The following is a 13451-nucleotide window of genomic DNA, read 5'->3' on the forward strand; positions in this document are numbered from 1 at the left end:
CTTGGCTTACAAGCTGCTGTTATAGCAAATTCAAGTGCGCCGGCCAAGAAAGCTCCCGCTAAGAAAGCAGAAGCTACTAGCATGACCAAGAGGATGTAATACTAAAGCAAACGGGAATGGAACACAACTACTTTGTTGCACCGCGGGAATCATCAAGTTCAAACCCCGATTGAGCAGAATTGTGGTGTCCGAGTCCGCAATTGAGACAAGTTGCGGATCTAGTTCACATTATGTTCACAATACGTTCACAAGTTTCCCTCGGGTTTTTCTGATAACCCTTTGTCATGAGACATACAAAGGCCCCTTTCAGACCGACAAGTGTCTTTCATAGTACATTCCCTGTCCTCGCTATTTACACTTGCCATAGACATGCCTTCAAGAATGTTTGGCAAATCCAGATTTGATGACTGTGGCATCCTTAAATCCAATGGAGTCAGGATGGCAAAGGAGCGTGACCCGTCCTTGGCCCGTCAGCCCACGTGATTACAGCTCGAGAGCAACTTGTGAACGTATTGTGAACGTAATGTGAACTAGATCCGTGATTGAGACAAGTTGCGGACTCGGATACCGCAATTCTGCTCAATCGGGTTTTGAACTCAATAATTCCCATGGTGTCATTCTCACAAACACAGACACAAACACAAGGAAGAATTATGACTGCTAGGTGAGTACTTATCAATTCAAAAATTGGTGCTAGCATACACGGATTTTTGAAACAAACATATTGAAAAGATGCACAATCAATCTGATTTGACATCTCTGAAATCGATGAAAACATGAGACTCAGGATTGATTGGACTCATCAAGAGTATACATAGAGTCTTAGATTTATGAGTAACTGGAATGATGTCACATCATTGCAATCCTTGTTGAGTTCATGTTTCCAAACTTTGAGATTTCTGGTTTTGGAATCTACAGGGTCTTGCCTTCTCCAACTATAAGGAGATATTATCACAAAAAATTCTTGATGTATCTTTAGTTTGAACATCACTTCTAAACCTCACTGACGTCGTCCTAAACAAATTCAAAACCCTCGAAATCTGAGACTGAAGTTCTGTTAGTACCTATCCCTTTCTATAAATCATCATTTAAAATCTAATCCAATAGTTATTAATAACCACTTCATTGATGAACAAAATAAAAATTTCAAATAAATTTCTTCAAGAGTTTATAATATACATCAAAACGCAACATAGTCAATAATTTTTTTTGTTCATCTTTTATTAAAATTAATTAAATTCAATCAGTAAAAAAACATCAAAAGTAAAAAAAAGCAAAAAGCAAACCTAAAAGAAGAACAATCAAACATAATCAAAAACAAAACAAAAGGAAATAAAAGGAAAGCAATGCATTTTTTACGAAGTACATTCAGGAAGTATAAATTCGAAGAAAAAAAAGTTACAAACTACAATCACGATCACCACCATCATCACCGCCACCGCCATTTTTCTGTTTAAAACCTTACTACAATCTTAAAAATCATCTTTTATTCTTCAATCAGAAGTTCTTTCATACCCATGCGTACTTTTACCAAGATTAGGTAAAAAGAATCCCAAAATCCCACCTTGAGCCTCATTCTCTTCTTCACCTATTGGTAAACTAGTTAAATCAGGTGGTTCTAATGCTCTTTGAATTGAAGATCTTTCTGAATTTACTAATGATTGATTTTCAGTATCTTCTAATCCGACATCTCCAAATAATTCATCCATTTCTTCTAAGGGTACTCCACACGTTTCAGGATAAGCAAAATAAACTTTTTGTTAAAAGAAATCCACATCACCCCCACCAAAAAATAACAATTAGTAATTAAGTTTCCAATAAGAAAGAAAAAGAATGAGATTTTCACATACCTAGAAGAAAACTACAAACACAAAAGAATGCATGCATAGGATAGAGTCTCCAACGAATTACATCTTGTAAAACAGGTGTAACTTCACCAACTAAATAATTAAAAAACCAATTAGTTGCAGTACTGATCGAAACACCTTTAACTCTAAAAGGTAATGGAATAATTTCAGGTGGATATAACCAAGGAATTGGACCCCATGAATATCCAAAAAATCTAATGTTCAAAGTCATTAATATCAGATTTTTCTATCTCATTTTGAAAGATAGGTTCTTAAGGTCACTTACGCATTGTAAATCATTACACAGATCACTACACAAGATGGCGTGTAAGATGTATCGATATAAAGGAACCAGCCGATCAGTGTTAATGAGAAAGCCATCACAAGGGCTCCTGATAATAAGATGAACCGTCGTCCCCATCGGTCGACCAAGTACCATCTATGTGATTCAGTCCTCAATCTCATCAGTCATGTTAATTTGTTGCAATTAAGCAAGAGATGTCGAAAGGACAAACGTAGGTAGTGTACTAAGAATGTAGACTATTCCATTGATACCGGTCATCAAGATTGCATCTCTTCCAATCCATCCAGCTGACTCAAAGACGAGTGGAGCGTCTTTTAGATATATCGAAAATGGAGGGAGTTCATAAGCGTTGACAACAGTCAATGTCAGTTTGTACAGAACTCACAATATGAGATTACGTTAATTCCGTTCTAAAAGATGATCAAGATCCATCGAAATCAGTTCAAATCAATCAAATGAATAGAAGGATTGTAAAGATATGTAACATACCAATTGAGCAAAGGCTTGCGCAGACATAGCCAATAAAACTCTACCCCGATATTTTTTCCACATAGCAAGATAAGACCGATCAGGGCTCAAACGATCATCCAAAACCGCTTCTTTAATTTCAATATATTCTTGTCTTGCTTTTTCACTCTTAGGATTCCCACCATGTAAATCAACTAAAACTCTCATCCCTGCTATATCTTGATCTGTATCTAATAACCATCTTGGACTTTCTGGTATGATTAATGATCCGATGGCTAGAATGAGTCCGATTGCACATTGAAATAGTAATGGAAATCGCCATGACCAATCTGATTCTATGTATGATGCAAAATAATCTAACCATACTGATGATGCGTATCCACAGATGTTACCGGTGAACTCGATACATGCTAATTGACCTCGCTGTTTTGATAGTGGATGATTAAAAAGAAAAAGTAAGTCGATTTTCTGAGCTAAGCAGGATACCAAAAAAATGCCAAGTGAAAGAGACAAACGTGTTCTGCAGGTGAAATTTCAGATTGATAGATAGGTACGATTGTTCTAAACAAAAAGAAACGATTAAGATCTATTCTCCAAAGCATACTAACTGAATAGGTTCTGTATGTTGGTAATCAGAACTTACGAAAGGAATCCAACACCAAACCCGGAAATGATTCTACCAAAGACCATACTGGAAAACCCAGCCGAAAAAGCTTGAATAGCACCACCAATAGTAAAAATCACAGCTCCGATAAAAAGAGTTCTTCTTCTACCGAATATATCACCAGCTTTTCCTGAAATGATTGAAGTAACTGTACTCAAAGGTAAAAAAAGAAAAGTAAAGTGAGTTTTAGTTTGAGAAGGTCAAAAGCACAGATGTGATGAAAGGTAGAATACTAAACTGAAAGCTCCAATTTCGAGAATCGCTACCATTGTTCCGATTTCATATCGAGTTGGCTGATGAAAGAAAGCCTTAAAATAAGGTCCAGTGATGATACCGGACATGACACCTATAAAACAAAAAAAGGATTACAAGATTAGTAAACTATTAATGAATTGGAAGATGAAAGACTTTACCCTGATCATATCCGAACTGATAATATAAAAAAAGAATACGAGGTATGATAAACGTTCAAGTTTAATGATTCAACGTTAAAGTATTGTACTAACCAGAAAGACACCCAAACTGGCAAAAGTTGATATACTATAAAGTAAAGCAGGTCCTACTAATTTCAGTTTGATCATCTTGAATGAGAATTGGTTGGTTATTGAATTGCAGATTGATAGGTTATCATGAGAGATAGTTTGATTAGTTTGATGGTTTGGATAGGATTGAGAAGTAAGTAAGTTGGTTGGTTTGTTGAGCTTGGTCACTGGTCACTGATATCGATGTAAATCTGGTGGTAGTAGTTGTAGCACTTTACTCGGGTAATTCAAGTTTGAAATTTAACCTGTCACTTGTTGTCAGTCGAATCGTCGATACAGGGTGTTTTCATATTAAACTTCAATATGTACTTACCTCGCTCATACTTAACTACGTACTACACGCACACAGCCCATTTGAAAAAAGTGTTTTGACAAGTTTTGGATTCTCTGTATTCTCAAATTCCGCAGAGAAACAAAACTCAATCAAAACAAAACCGGATTTTGCACCATGATGTGCTTTTCAAAAAAAGGAAAATATGTTTGTACAGCACTATTAGCGCGGTGCCCACAGACACACTTGACCGCCCGGATTTAATCTGTATTGATCTCCATCCGACAAGGTTCAATGTCTATTGAAAGTGGCTTGACATCCCGGAATCCGGGTGGTGATCACTTGAAATTTCATTGATTTTACGTTGTGACCGCCCACTCTTATATTTTTGTTTATTTGACAACATCCATAATTTGCCAAAGTCCTGAGGTGACGGCATGTTGAGCGCAATCAATGGACTGGTCTCTTGTATGAGTCCACCACATAACCATCTTTCCATCATTAGCTCATAAACTATGCACCACTGCATATGGGATCATAAGCCATTCATCATTGAGGCTGGGTGGGTGCATCTCCTTTATCTCTTGTCATCAAGATTTGAGTAATTTTCTGATCCTTGCTCTTTCAAAGCTGACCCTTTTCCTGGGTCTTGTTTTGTTCTTGCTCATGACTCACAATCCTACTATTTGTCTGTAATTTCTAGTGGTGGCTCATGATTGACATGCACAAGTAGCTTGCCTGATCTTGACTAAAAGATCAAGACTTACCTGACTAACACATTGCTTCCCTGGTGGGAAAATCTGTGAAGCCTCTCATGTACTTATACATGATCTCAAATTTACAAAGAGAGCAGCAGGTGGTCATGTCCTGAAATCAATAAAATTTGAAGTGACCACCCTGAATTTCAAGCCATGTGTGATGAAAATTGGATCTTGTCAGATAGAGATAAAGGAAGATCCATTCTGGGGGCAGATTTGCATTGCAAGCACTGGGCTAGATTTAGTACTTTCTGAAAAAAACATTCATTCTCAAATTGGCTATACAACTAATTTAGATTTTGTGACAGTTCTTTACATACCTGGTCAATAGTTTTGCATAGGTCACTTATTATTCACTGATTGGTATGTCACAAATAATTAGACACTTGTAATAATTAGGTTGGGTTTATGTTTCTTTCATGTTAATTGATGTCATAACTGTTGACAACTGTTTTACCATTTTTTTCCTTACTGTTCATTATTCATCATCACTTTTGTAAAACCATTCCTCTGAATTATCATTGTCATTGGTTATATATTTATAAAGCCCACCCTTTCTTTTGGTTAGAAAATCCTTCTCTGGTCATCTGTTGAGGTTCTTTTTTATAGTCACCCAAAAGTCTTTTAGAGACATCAAAAATCTTATCATTATCTTTGTTAGTGGCTAATCTCTTTGTTTTGAGAAGTTATTTCTTAGTGTCATGTTAATTTTAGTTTGCCAGATCTTTGAAGTTGCTTTACAAGATGTATTTCATTCTATATTATTTTGCTACTTAGGAGTCACATTTTGGACAAACTGCTGGCCACCCCATAGGGGGTTGTTGTTTTAGACTTGATGTTAGTTTATCCTGTTGGGAAACTTGGCCCAGTACTTTTGGGTATATTTCTTGCAATTTTTGTAAGGACCATGGTTGACATTTCACTGTTTTACCTGGTCATCACTTCAACAATCCAACAGCACTCAAGCTTACAATCAATTTTCATCGTCACTTCAATAAATCATCATAAGTAGACAAATATTTAACACTTTAACCTTCACAAATCTTGTTCTAGCGCATCACCCCAGCAAACTTGATGAAGTTGCCAATATGAAAACAGAAAAGGTGGGATTCAGGTTTTACATCAATTATATCTTACTCATCTTTATCTATTTTGGATGATCTGCTGAGAAATATCTACAAAAAACAGAACAGAATTCATCAAGATCCATCATCTTGAGCAGATCATGTATAACTAAACGGCTTGAAATACCTCCAAGTAAAATACTTCCAAGTATGAATCTTAATCAATTAGTTTTGTAAAAGTTCAGATATCAACTTTGTTTGAGGTTGTCTTTACTTTCAATTTGAAAAATGTAAGAGATTCTGAATCTGAAAAAAGTAAATGTAACAACCATGCACATAAAGAGGCCAACCAATTGAACTTCAGAAACTATTCTGAAAAGCATAAGAAATAGGGGTAATCCTTTTTTCAAAAATGACTTGATAAAATGTAATTTTCATTAAAAAGAACACAAATGAAGTTCTTGCATCAGTTTCTAAGCCTTGTTATAAGGATAAGTGTAGGTTGTCAATGGTCATCACAAAGAATTTCAGCAATGACCTGTTCAGAAATCATTCAAAGCAAAAACCATGCTTGAATACTCAAATCAAATTGAAACAGATTGGTTCCTCAACCCCAGGCCTGGATGTGTTCAACTTGTTTGGGGTATACAATCACTAAACACAATCCTCATGGAATTATAATACGGGGGCCCAAAGGCACAACGGTACCCCTGTACCATAGGCTCAGTTTTCTTAGTGTGAGCTCTTTGAATTTCACATGAATGGCTCCTACTTTACGGCTTGCTCATCACCTACTTTTCACTATTTTAATTTACAATATCTTCAAACAAAAAAAGGTGTGTGATATTCTTGATCAACAAATCATAAATTCAACAGAGAAAACAATAGTCTTTTATTTACCAACTGATTCAAGGCAACAGTTAGCTGAAGCCTGAGATCTTGGATCATCAATTTTGGGTTTCAAGCGGTGGGTTTCAGCTTTGGATCTCAGCTTGATGATAAATTGATACACTCATTCAACAAGAGAGCAAAGCAGACGCAGACATATAACCAGCCGTTCACAAAACAATCCCTTTGTGAAGAAGTTATTGAGTTTTGGAATTCAGTTTGATGATACATTGACACCCTTGTTTAGCATACACAGTGTCATTTTACTACTCACTGGCAGGCCAGTGAGTACGTCCAGCTCAATCCAATCTCAATCCAATCTCAAATCCATGTCAGTTCAATATCAATCAAATCTCAATGTTTGGCCTAGAGTCAAGGCCGCCACAGATATGGTACTGGTATTGTATTGGCAATACCAGCACCGTATCCGGCTGAAAGATACTACAAAAAGTAGTATTTGATATTGTATCCGGTTCCCGGTACAATACCAAGCACTGTACCAACACTGCCAATACCTACAATGACGCCTGGAAGGTATCATATCCTGTGTTTTCTAAGGATACGGTACAATACCGTCATTGTCAGATAGACTGACGATATACTAAATACACCATACTGTAGGCAAAGACAATTCCCAGTACCAGAAGATCTGGTTATCCGGTATTGTATCACAGGGCGGCTACGATTCTAATTACCGTACCCTGACCTGCAGTACCACCAAAAATCATCTTGGGTATTGTAGCCGTGGCCCAGGTACGATACTCAGGGTACAATACCCATGTGACTGGATACAGTGCCACACGATATTGATACTGGTATTGTATCTGTGGCGACCTTGCTAGAGTAGCAGACAAACAACCTTCCAGAATGAACCCAAATAAAGTATGGTTGCATGTCCACACATGAAGGTGTCAGAATGTCTGGAAGGTTTGAGAGATTATGCAGCGCATGCATATCCCCCACTCGAACATAATTGGAGGTCAAACTGATATTGAACTGACATTGAATTGAGATTGGATTGAGGTGAATGGAACTCACTGGCATGCCAGTGACTAGTAAAATACACTGTGATATGGGGTTTAAGAGGAATCTCTATCTATCACAGCTTGAAGATAAGGCATCCCATGATTGTTCCCTAATTCAGATAGGATGTGTTCTGAGTTGAGGGGAAACCCTATAAACTCAGTGATAAGTGCAATGAAACTTTCAGTGCTGTTCTCGGCAGAATACACAGTGTCAAACAGAGCCGCCGTTCCACACCGGAGCTCCTGCCAACAAGCTGCGGGTGAATCCTTATCTATCAGACAACAGAGATAAGGCATAATATATTACTCACACAATTTATGTAAATGGTGTGTTCCAATTTGGGAGCAGACCCTGTAACAGTAAACGCAACAATGAACAATGATGAGCGCTATTGTTGAGTGCCACAGCCGGCAAGTGGCACCCATGATTTTCTAGATAAGGTCCATCCCAAGCCTACTGAGTAGGCCTAGTACAGAACAGCCAATGACCTGCTCACGGAGATATGAAACTTTGTGAATTGATTATCAAAGTGAAGTTTGGTTTGAAGATAAAGTCAGCTACGTGTTCACCGGGTGATGTTTCAGTGCAATCCTCATCTATAAGAATCTGAAGTGAAAACAAATCTTAATCTTTTCATGATTCAAATGGTTTTTTTTGACTTGGTTAATTTTTGGGTAGCACCCTGCTAATTTAGAGGGACTATTGGTCATACAAGAATGCATATTCTGTATGATTTTCCAGGAAGTGCATCAAGAAAAAATAAAAACCTTAAAAGAGAAGGCTGCAAAGCAAGGTCTCAAGAGGTGCAATTCTTGATCTCAGACTACAGTATAAAAGGCTCTTAAGAGGACTCTTTCTATTGCAGTTTGAAGATAAAGCATGCCATGATTGTTCCATAATTCAAATAGGATGTGTTCTGAGTTGAGGGGAAACCCTATAAACTCAGTGATAAGGGCAAAAAAAGTTTCAGTGTCCTTGTCAACAGAATACACAGTGTCAAACAAAGCCGCCAGTCCACACTGGAGCTCCTGCCAACAAGCTGCGGGTGAATCCTTATCTATCAGACAACAAAGATAAGGCATAATATATTACTCACACAATTTACGTAAATGGTGTGTTCCAATTTGGGAGCAGACCCTGTAACAGTAAACTCGACAATAAAAAATGATGAGCACTATTGTTGAGTGCCACAGCTGGCAAGTGGCACTCAGCATTTTCTAGACAAGGTCCATCCCAAGCCTACTGAGTAGGCCAAGTGCAGAATAGTCAATGACTTGCTCACGGATATATGAAACTTTGTGAATTGATTATCATGGTGAAGTTTTGTTTGAAGATAAAGTCAGCTACGTGTTCACCGGGTGATGTTTCAGTGCAATCCTCATCTATAAGAATCTGAAGTGAAAACAAATCTTAATCTGTTCATAATTCAAATGGAATTTCTTTTGACTTGGTTAATTTTTGGGTAGCACCCTGTTAATTTAGAGGGACTATTGGTCATACAAGAATGCATATTCTGTATGATTTTCCAGGCAGTGCATCAAGAAAAAATAAAAACCTTAAAAGAGAAGCCTGCAAAGCAAGGTCTCAAGAGGTGCAATTCTTGATCTCAGACCACAATATAAAAGGCTCCACTCCTTCCACAAAAGTAGGATCAAGATCACTTGTGTTGAACGTGGATTTCACTTGATAACTTCCATACTATCACAATAAAACTTGGCTTGTGCTCTACTCAATATGATGAAGAACTTGTTATGGACTTTGATCCAGCTATCAATGGCTTTTGCATTGATGAATGCACACTTGGCTGCAGGTAAGTCTTGAGATGAAATTGAATATACCATGTGGTCTAGCAACTTACATCTTTTGGACCCTTGCAGACTGGCACACAGCAGCCCGTGTTGTCTGTGACAAATTCGCAGACGTTGTCATTAGTAATGTGTCGCGTGATCCCGATTATATCACCAATAACGTTTCTCCGCATGCAACTATCGCATGCAATGGCAGATCAATGTCTCGGACAGGCAAGCTTTTCTAGAATTTCAAACAAAATGTTTTGTTTTGTTTTGCAAAACCTGATTTAGCATAGATGATATTGCATTTATGGAACATCAATACTCATTGAATAGATTTTATGGTGGCGGCATGCAGCGGCACATACAAAACCAGAGCTCCCATGCCATCGCGTAAGCCCAGCATAGATACTTACAATATCACCAAAATGAGTAGTGGTCTAAAATCATTTTCTCAACATAGAGGAATTGCACACCAGAGGACATCTGCATTATATCAATTGGAAAGCCGCTGGATATAATGTTGCTGTTTCATTCAATAAGGAGACCAGACTAATCGACGCAGTGACTTTGGTCATAACGTTAGTGTTTTTTGTGCATAAACCTGTTTGTGACGTTTTGCACATAGATGTCTGACCGTGTGTAATCAAATGACTCAAATTATTACATAGGAGGGATTATTGACTTGACCAATTATATATACATATTGTCAATGGTCATCACAAGGAATTTCAGCAATGCACTGTTCAGAAATCATTCAAAGCAAAAACCATGCTTGAATACTCAAATCAAGTTGAAATATGTAGATTGGTTCCAAAACCCCTGGGTGTGTTCAACTTGTTTGGGTTATACATACACTCACCTCTGAGGCAAATGTTTGTCAACTCGATAGAAGTATATCCTTAAGCTCAACCAAGCTTACCCAAGTGCTTCATCATTGGAAATTCTTCTGGATTATAAGTCATGGATAACGTCTCTTGTTTCAAATAAATCAGGATTGAAATAGAATTATGGTTACTTGAATAGCCAGAGAGGGTGAACGTGTATTTTGTATCATGTTACACAAGAGAACGCGAAAGATCCACAATGTGACTGCAGAATGGGAGTTGATGAGTTTTTAGCATGAAATCGGATGAGATATGTTGCCCATCATATGTCAAACCATGTCAAGTTGCCCATCCCGTTGAGAACTGTACAATTGTATGCTCGAAAAACAGTTGTGATTGATGTGGAGGTTTCTACAGTTTCTATGGCCCAAAGTGTTATGATAGATTTTTCAAATCTTGTCATAGATGGTTTGGTGAATAACATAGTCCAGTACATGAGTTTAAAAGATACTCAATGCAGACCTATAAATCTGTCCAACTGAACATACTAAAGCACAAATCAAGGAAATGATACAAAAAAATCTTCAAAGTCGGGGGTATTCTTATTATCTACGAGTCCTATAAGTGGACGCAGATGGTTTTTTATATCGACTATCGTCCTCACTCTCTTCAATATCATCATCGTCTTCATCCAATACTATTGTCGTCTTCTTAGCATTCCTACAAACAAATATACATACATAAAATCAGTCTATGCTAGCACTAATTTTTGAACTGATAAGTACTCACCTAGCAGTCGTACTTCTTCCTTGTGTTTGTGTCTGTGTTTGCGAGAATGGTAAAGTAGTCTGTGTCCCACTCCCGCTTGCTTTAGTATTACCCTTTGTCTTGCTAGTAGCTGCTGCTTTCTTAGCGGGCGCTTTCTTAGCGGGAGCTTTCTTGGCCGGTGCACTTGAATTTGGTATACCAAGCTTGTGTTAGCCAAAAAGATGTGATATCAGGCGAATTCAAGGGGAGCTGAAACTTACGCTTTCTTAGCTGGGGCTTTGGCCGTCCTCATCGTCTCACTGTCGCTCTCCGATTCTGATGCGCGAAACTGAACAAGGAAGAGCGTCAATGGAATGTGACCAAAACAATCAGCTTGATTTAAACAAGTCATACCAATTCGCGGCGCGAGGACTTTTTCAAAGGGGCTTTGCCCTTACCACCCTTTGGAGGTTCGTCCATGCCATCACTTGTATCCTTGTCTTCTTCATTCGCACCTCTCCTTTGCGGCACCTCACCCCAGTCACTCTCATCAGAACCATCATCTGCACGCCTTGCCCTCGCCGGTGCTTTTCCCTTTTGGACCACAACAAGTCAATACCATCAGTCAGATTAACCCAAGTAGATCAAAGCTCTCTGAAGAGGGTCGGATGACATTCCTCACCTTCTTCTCCGACTTGGCTTGATCTTCTTTGTCCCATTCTTCCGCAAATTTATCCTTTGCTTTATAAAGATCTTCTACTAGCTCCTCCTCTTCACTTTCAGGAGCTCTCTCGCGGTGGTCGTTGGTGGCTGAATGTTTCTCTTCTTTAACGTGCGCTTGCGCAGCTTGCAAGGCTCTATCGTAGAACCTGATACACGGAACAACAGGATGGTAAGTGCTTGTTTGGATAACTTCAGGCAAAATTCTAGCTTCAATCGGCCCCAGATCTAAAGTCGGCCACGGATTCCATGCCAGTAGACTCAAAACGTAGCACAAATGCACTCACGCTTTGATAGCATCTTTATCGTCCTTTTCAACAAACGTTGACACAGCTTTCTGCATTCCATTTTCAGCTAGTACACCCAAGTTTTGAGCTTCAAGGTATTGTCGTACAAAGGTCGAGACCTGAATATATTCAGATTTTGTTTGGGTGGGAACTATCTCATTTTCTGGATAGTCAATCTCATTTTTTGGTTTTGGTTATACATACACTCACCTCTGAGGCAAATGTTTGTCAACTCGATAGAAGTATATCCTTAAGCTCAACCAAGCTTACCCAAGTGCTTCATCATTGGAAATTCTTCTGGATTATAAGTCATGGATAACGTCTCTTGTTTCTAATAAATCAGGATTGAAATAGAATTATGGTTACTTGAATAGCCAGAGAGGGTGAACGTGTATTTTGTATCATGTTACACAAGAGAACGCGAAAGATCCACAATGTGACTGCAGAATGGGATTTGATGAGTTTTTAGCATGAAATCGGATGAGATATGTTGCCCATCATATGTCAAACCATGTCAAGTTGCCCATCCCGTTGAGAACTGTACAATTGTATGCTCGAAAAACAGTTGTGATTGATGTGGAGGTTTCTACAGTTTCTATGGCCCAAAGTGTTATGATAGATTTTTCAAATCTTGTCATAGATGGTTTGGTGAATAACATAGTCCAGTACATTCCATCTCTGCACGGGTGTCTTGTTTAGGGCTGTGACCCGGCCCTGAGAGTTCGTGGCCGGCCCCGGGGCCAAGCCCGACCCTGGGTAGACCCGAGGTCCCCTGGAAACTTCTCAGGGCCGACCAGGGCCTGCCCGAATCTCAGGCCTTGGGTGTCCAGGCAGGGCCGGGCCCAGATTTACGAGTAAAAAACCCTTGGAAAGGGGAAATTTTTATATTATTTTTGGCGAAAACAGGATCGGGCAGTCGGCCGGGCCGGGCGCCCGGGGCGCCCGCAGGGCTTTGCACCCTATTCTGATTAGGTTTCAGAGCCCCGAGGCCGGGACCGCCAGCGTTGAAAATATCGCCGGGCACCTTCGGCCGGGCAGGGCCGGGACCGGGTCACAGCCCTAGTCTTGTTCAGTTCTCATTTACACATGCACGTATTTTGTTTGTCTTTTCTTTATCACATCTCATTTCTGTATGTATACTTGTTTCGCGCGTTATGTCTACTAGCATCTCAGCGGCGGGCGCCGCGGCTAGAGATAGTATTTCCTTTTTGATTTAACTCTTGAAGACTAAACCATGTATTTATGATA

At 39.0% G+C, this 13451-nt stretch overlaps 3 protein-coding genes across 3 annotated transcripts; 1 reads left to right on the top strand and 2 right to left on the bottom strand.

Moving 5' to 3' along the window:
- Positions 1-663: 663 nt before the first annotated feature.
- On the bottom strand, positions 664-4019 carry MELLADRAFT_50217 (uncharacterized protein; the record flags this gene model as incomplete). The annotated part of the gene is made up of 11 exons (XM_007415623.1): positions 664-1753; positions 1851-2062; positions 2134-2286; positions 2363-2462; positions 2537-2561; positions 2641-3042; positions 3135-3180; positions 3263-3431; positions 3522-3629; positions 3697-3712; positions 3790-4019. The coding sequence occupies 11 exons, from the start codon at positions 3862-3864 to the stop codon at positions 1494-1496; spliced, it is 1566 nt and encodes a 521-aa protein (XP_007415685.1).
- A 5550-nt stretch (positions 4020-9569) lies between these two features.
- MELLADRAFT_124561 (uncharacterized protein) lies at positions 9570-10306 on the top strand (the record flags this gene model as incomplete). Its single annotated transcript, XM_007415579.1, has 5 exons — positions 9570-9642; positions 9710-9853; positions 9959-10015; positions 10086-10203; positions 10294-10306. 5 exons carry the CDS (start codon positions 9570-9572, stop codon positions 10304-10306), a joined length of 405 nt encoding a protein of 134 aa, XP_007415641.1.
- Positions 10307-11054: 748 nt separating this feature from the next.
- MELLADRAFT_92780 (uncharacterized protein) lies at positions 11055-12516 on the bottom strand (the record flags this gene model as incomplete). Its single annotated transcript, XM_007415622.1, has 7 exons — positions 11055-11169; positions 11239-11400; positions 11478-11545; positions 11611-11790; positions 11879-12065; positions 12204-12366; positions 12474-12516. The coding sequence occupies 7 exons, from the start codon at positions 12514-12516 to the stop codon at positions 11055-11057; spliced, it is 918 nt and encodes a 305-aa protein (XP_007415684.1).
- Between the last annotated feature and the right edge of the window lie 935 nt (positions 12517-13451).

The sequence above is a fragment of the Melampsora larici-populina genome (genome assembly GCF_000204055.1).
Source record: "Melampsora larici-populina 98AG31 unplaced genomic scaffold MELLAscaffold_52, whole genome shotgun sequence".
Taxonomy (NCBI): Eukaryota; Fungi; Basidiomycota; class Pucciniomycetes; order Pucciniales; family Melampsoraceae; genus Melampsora; species Melampsora laricis-populina.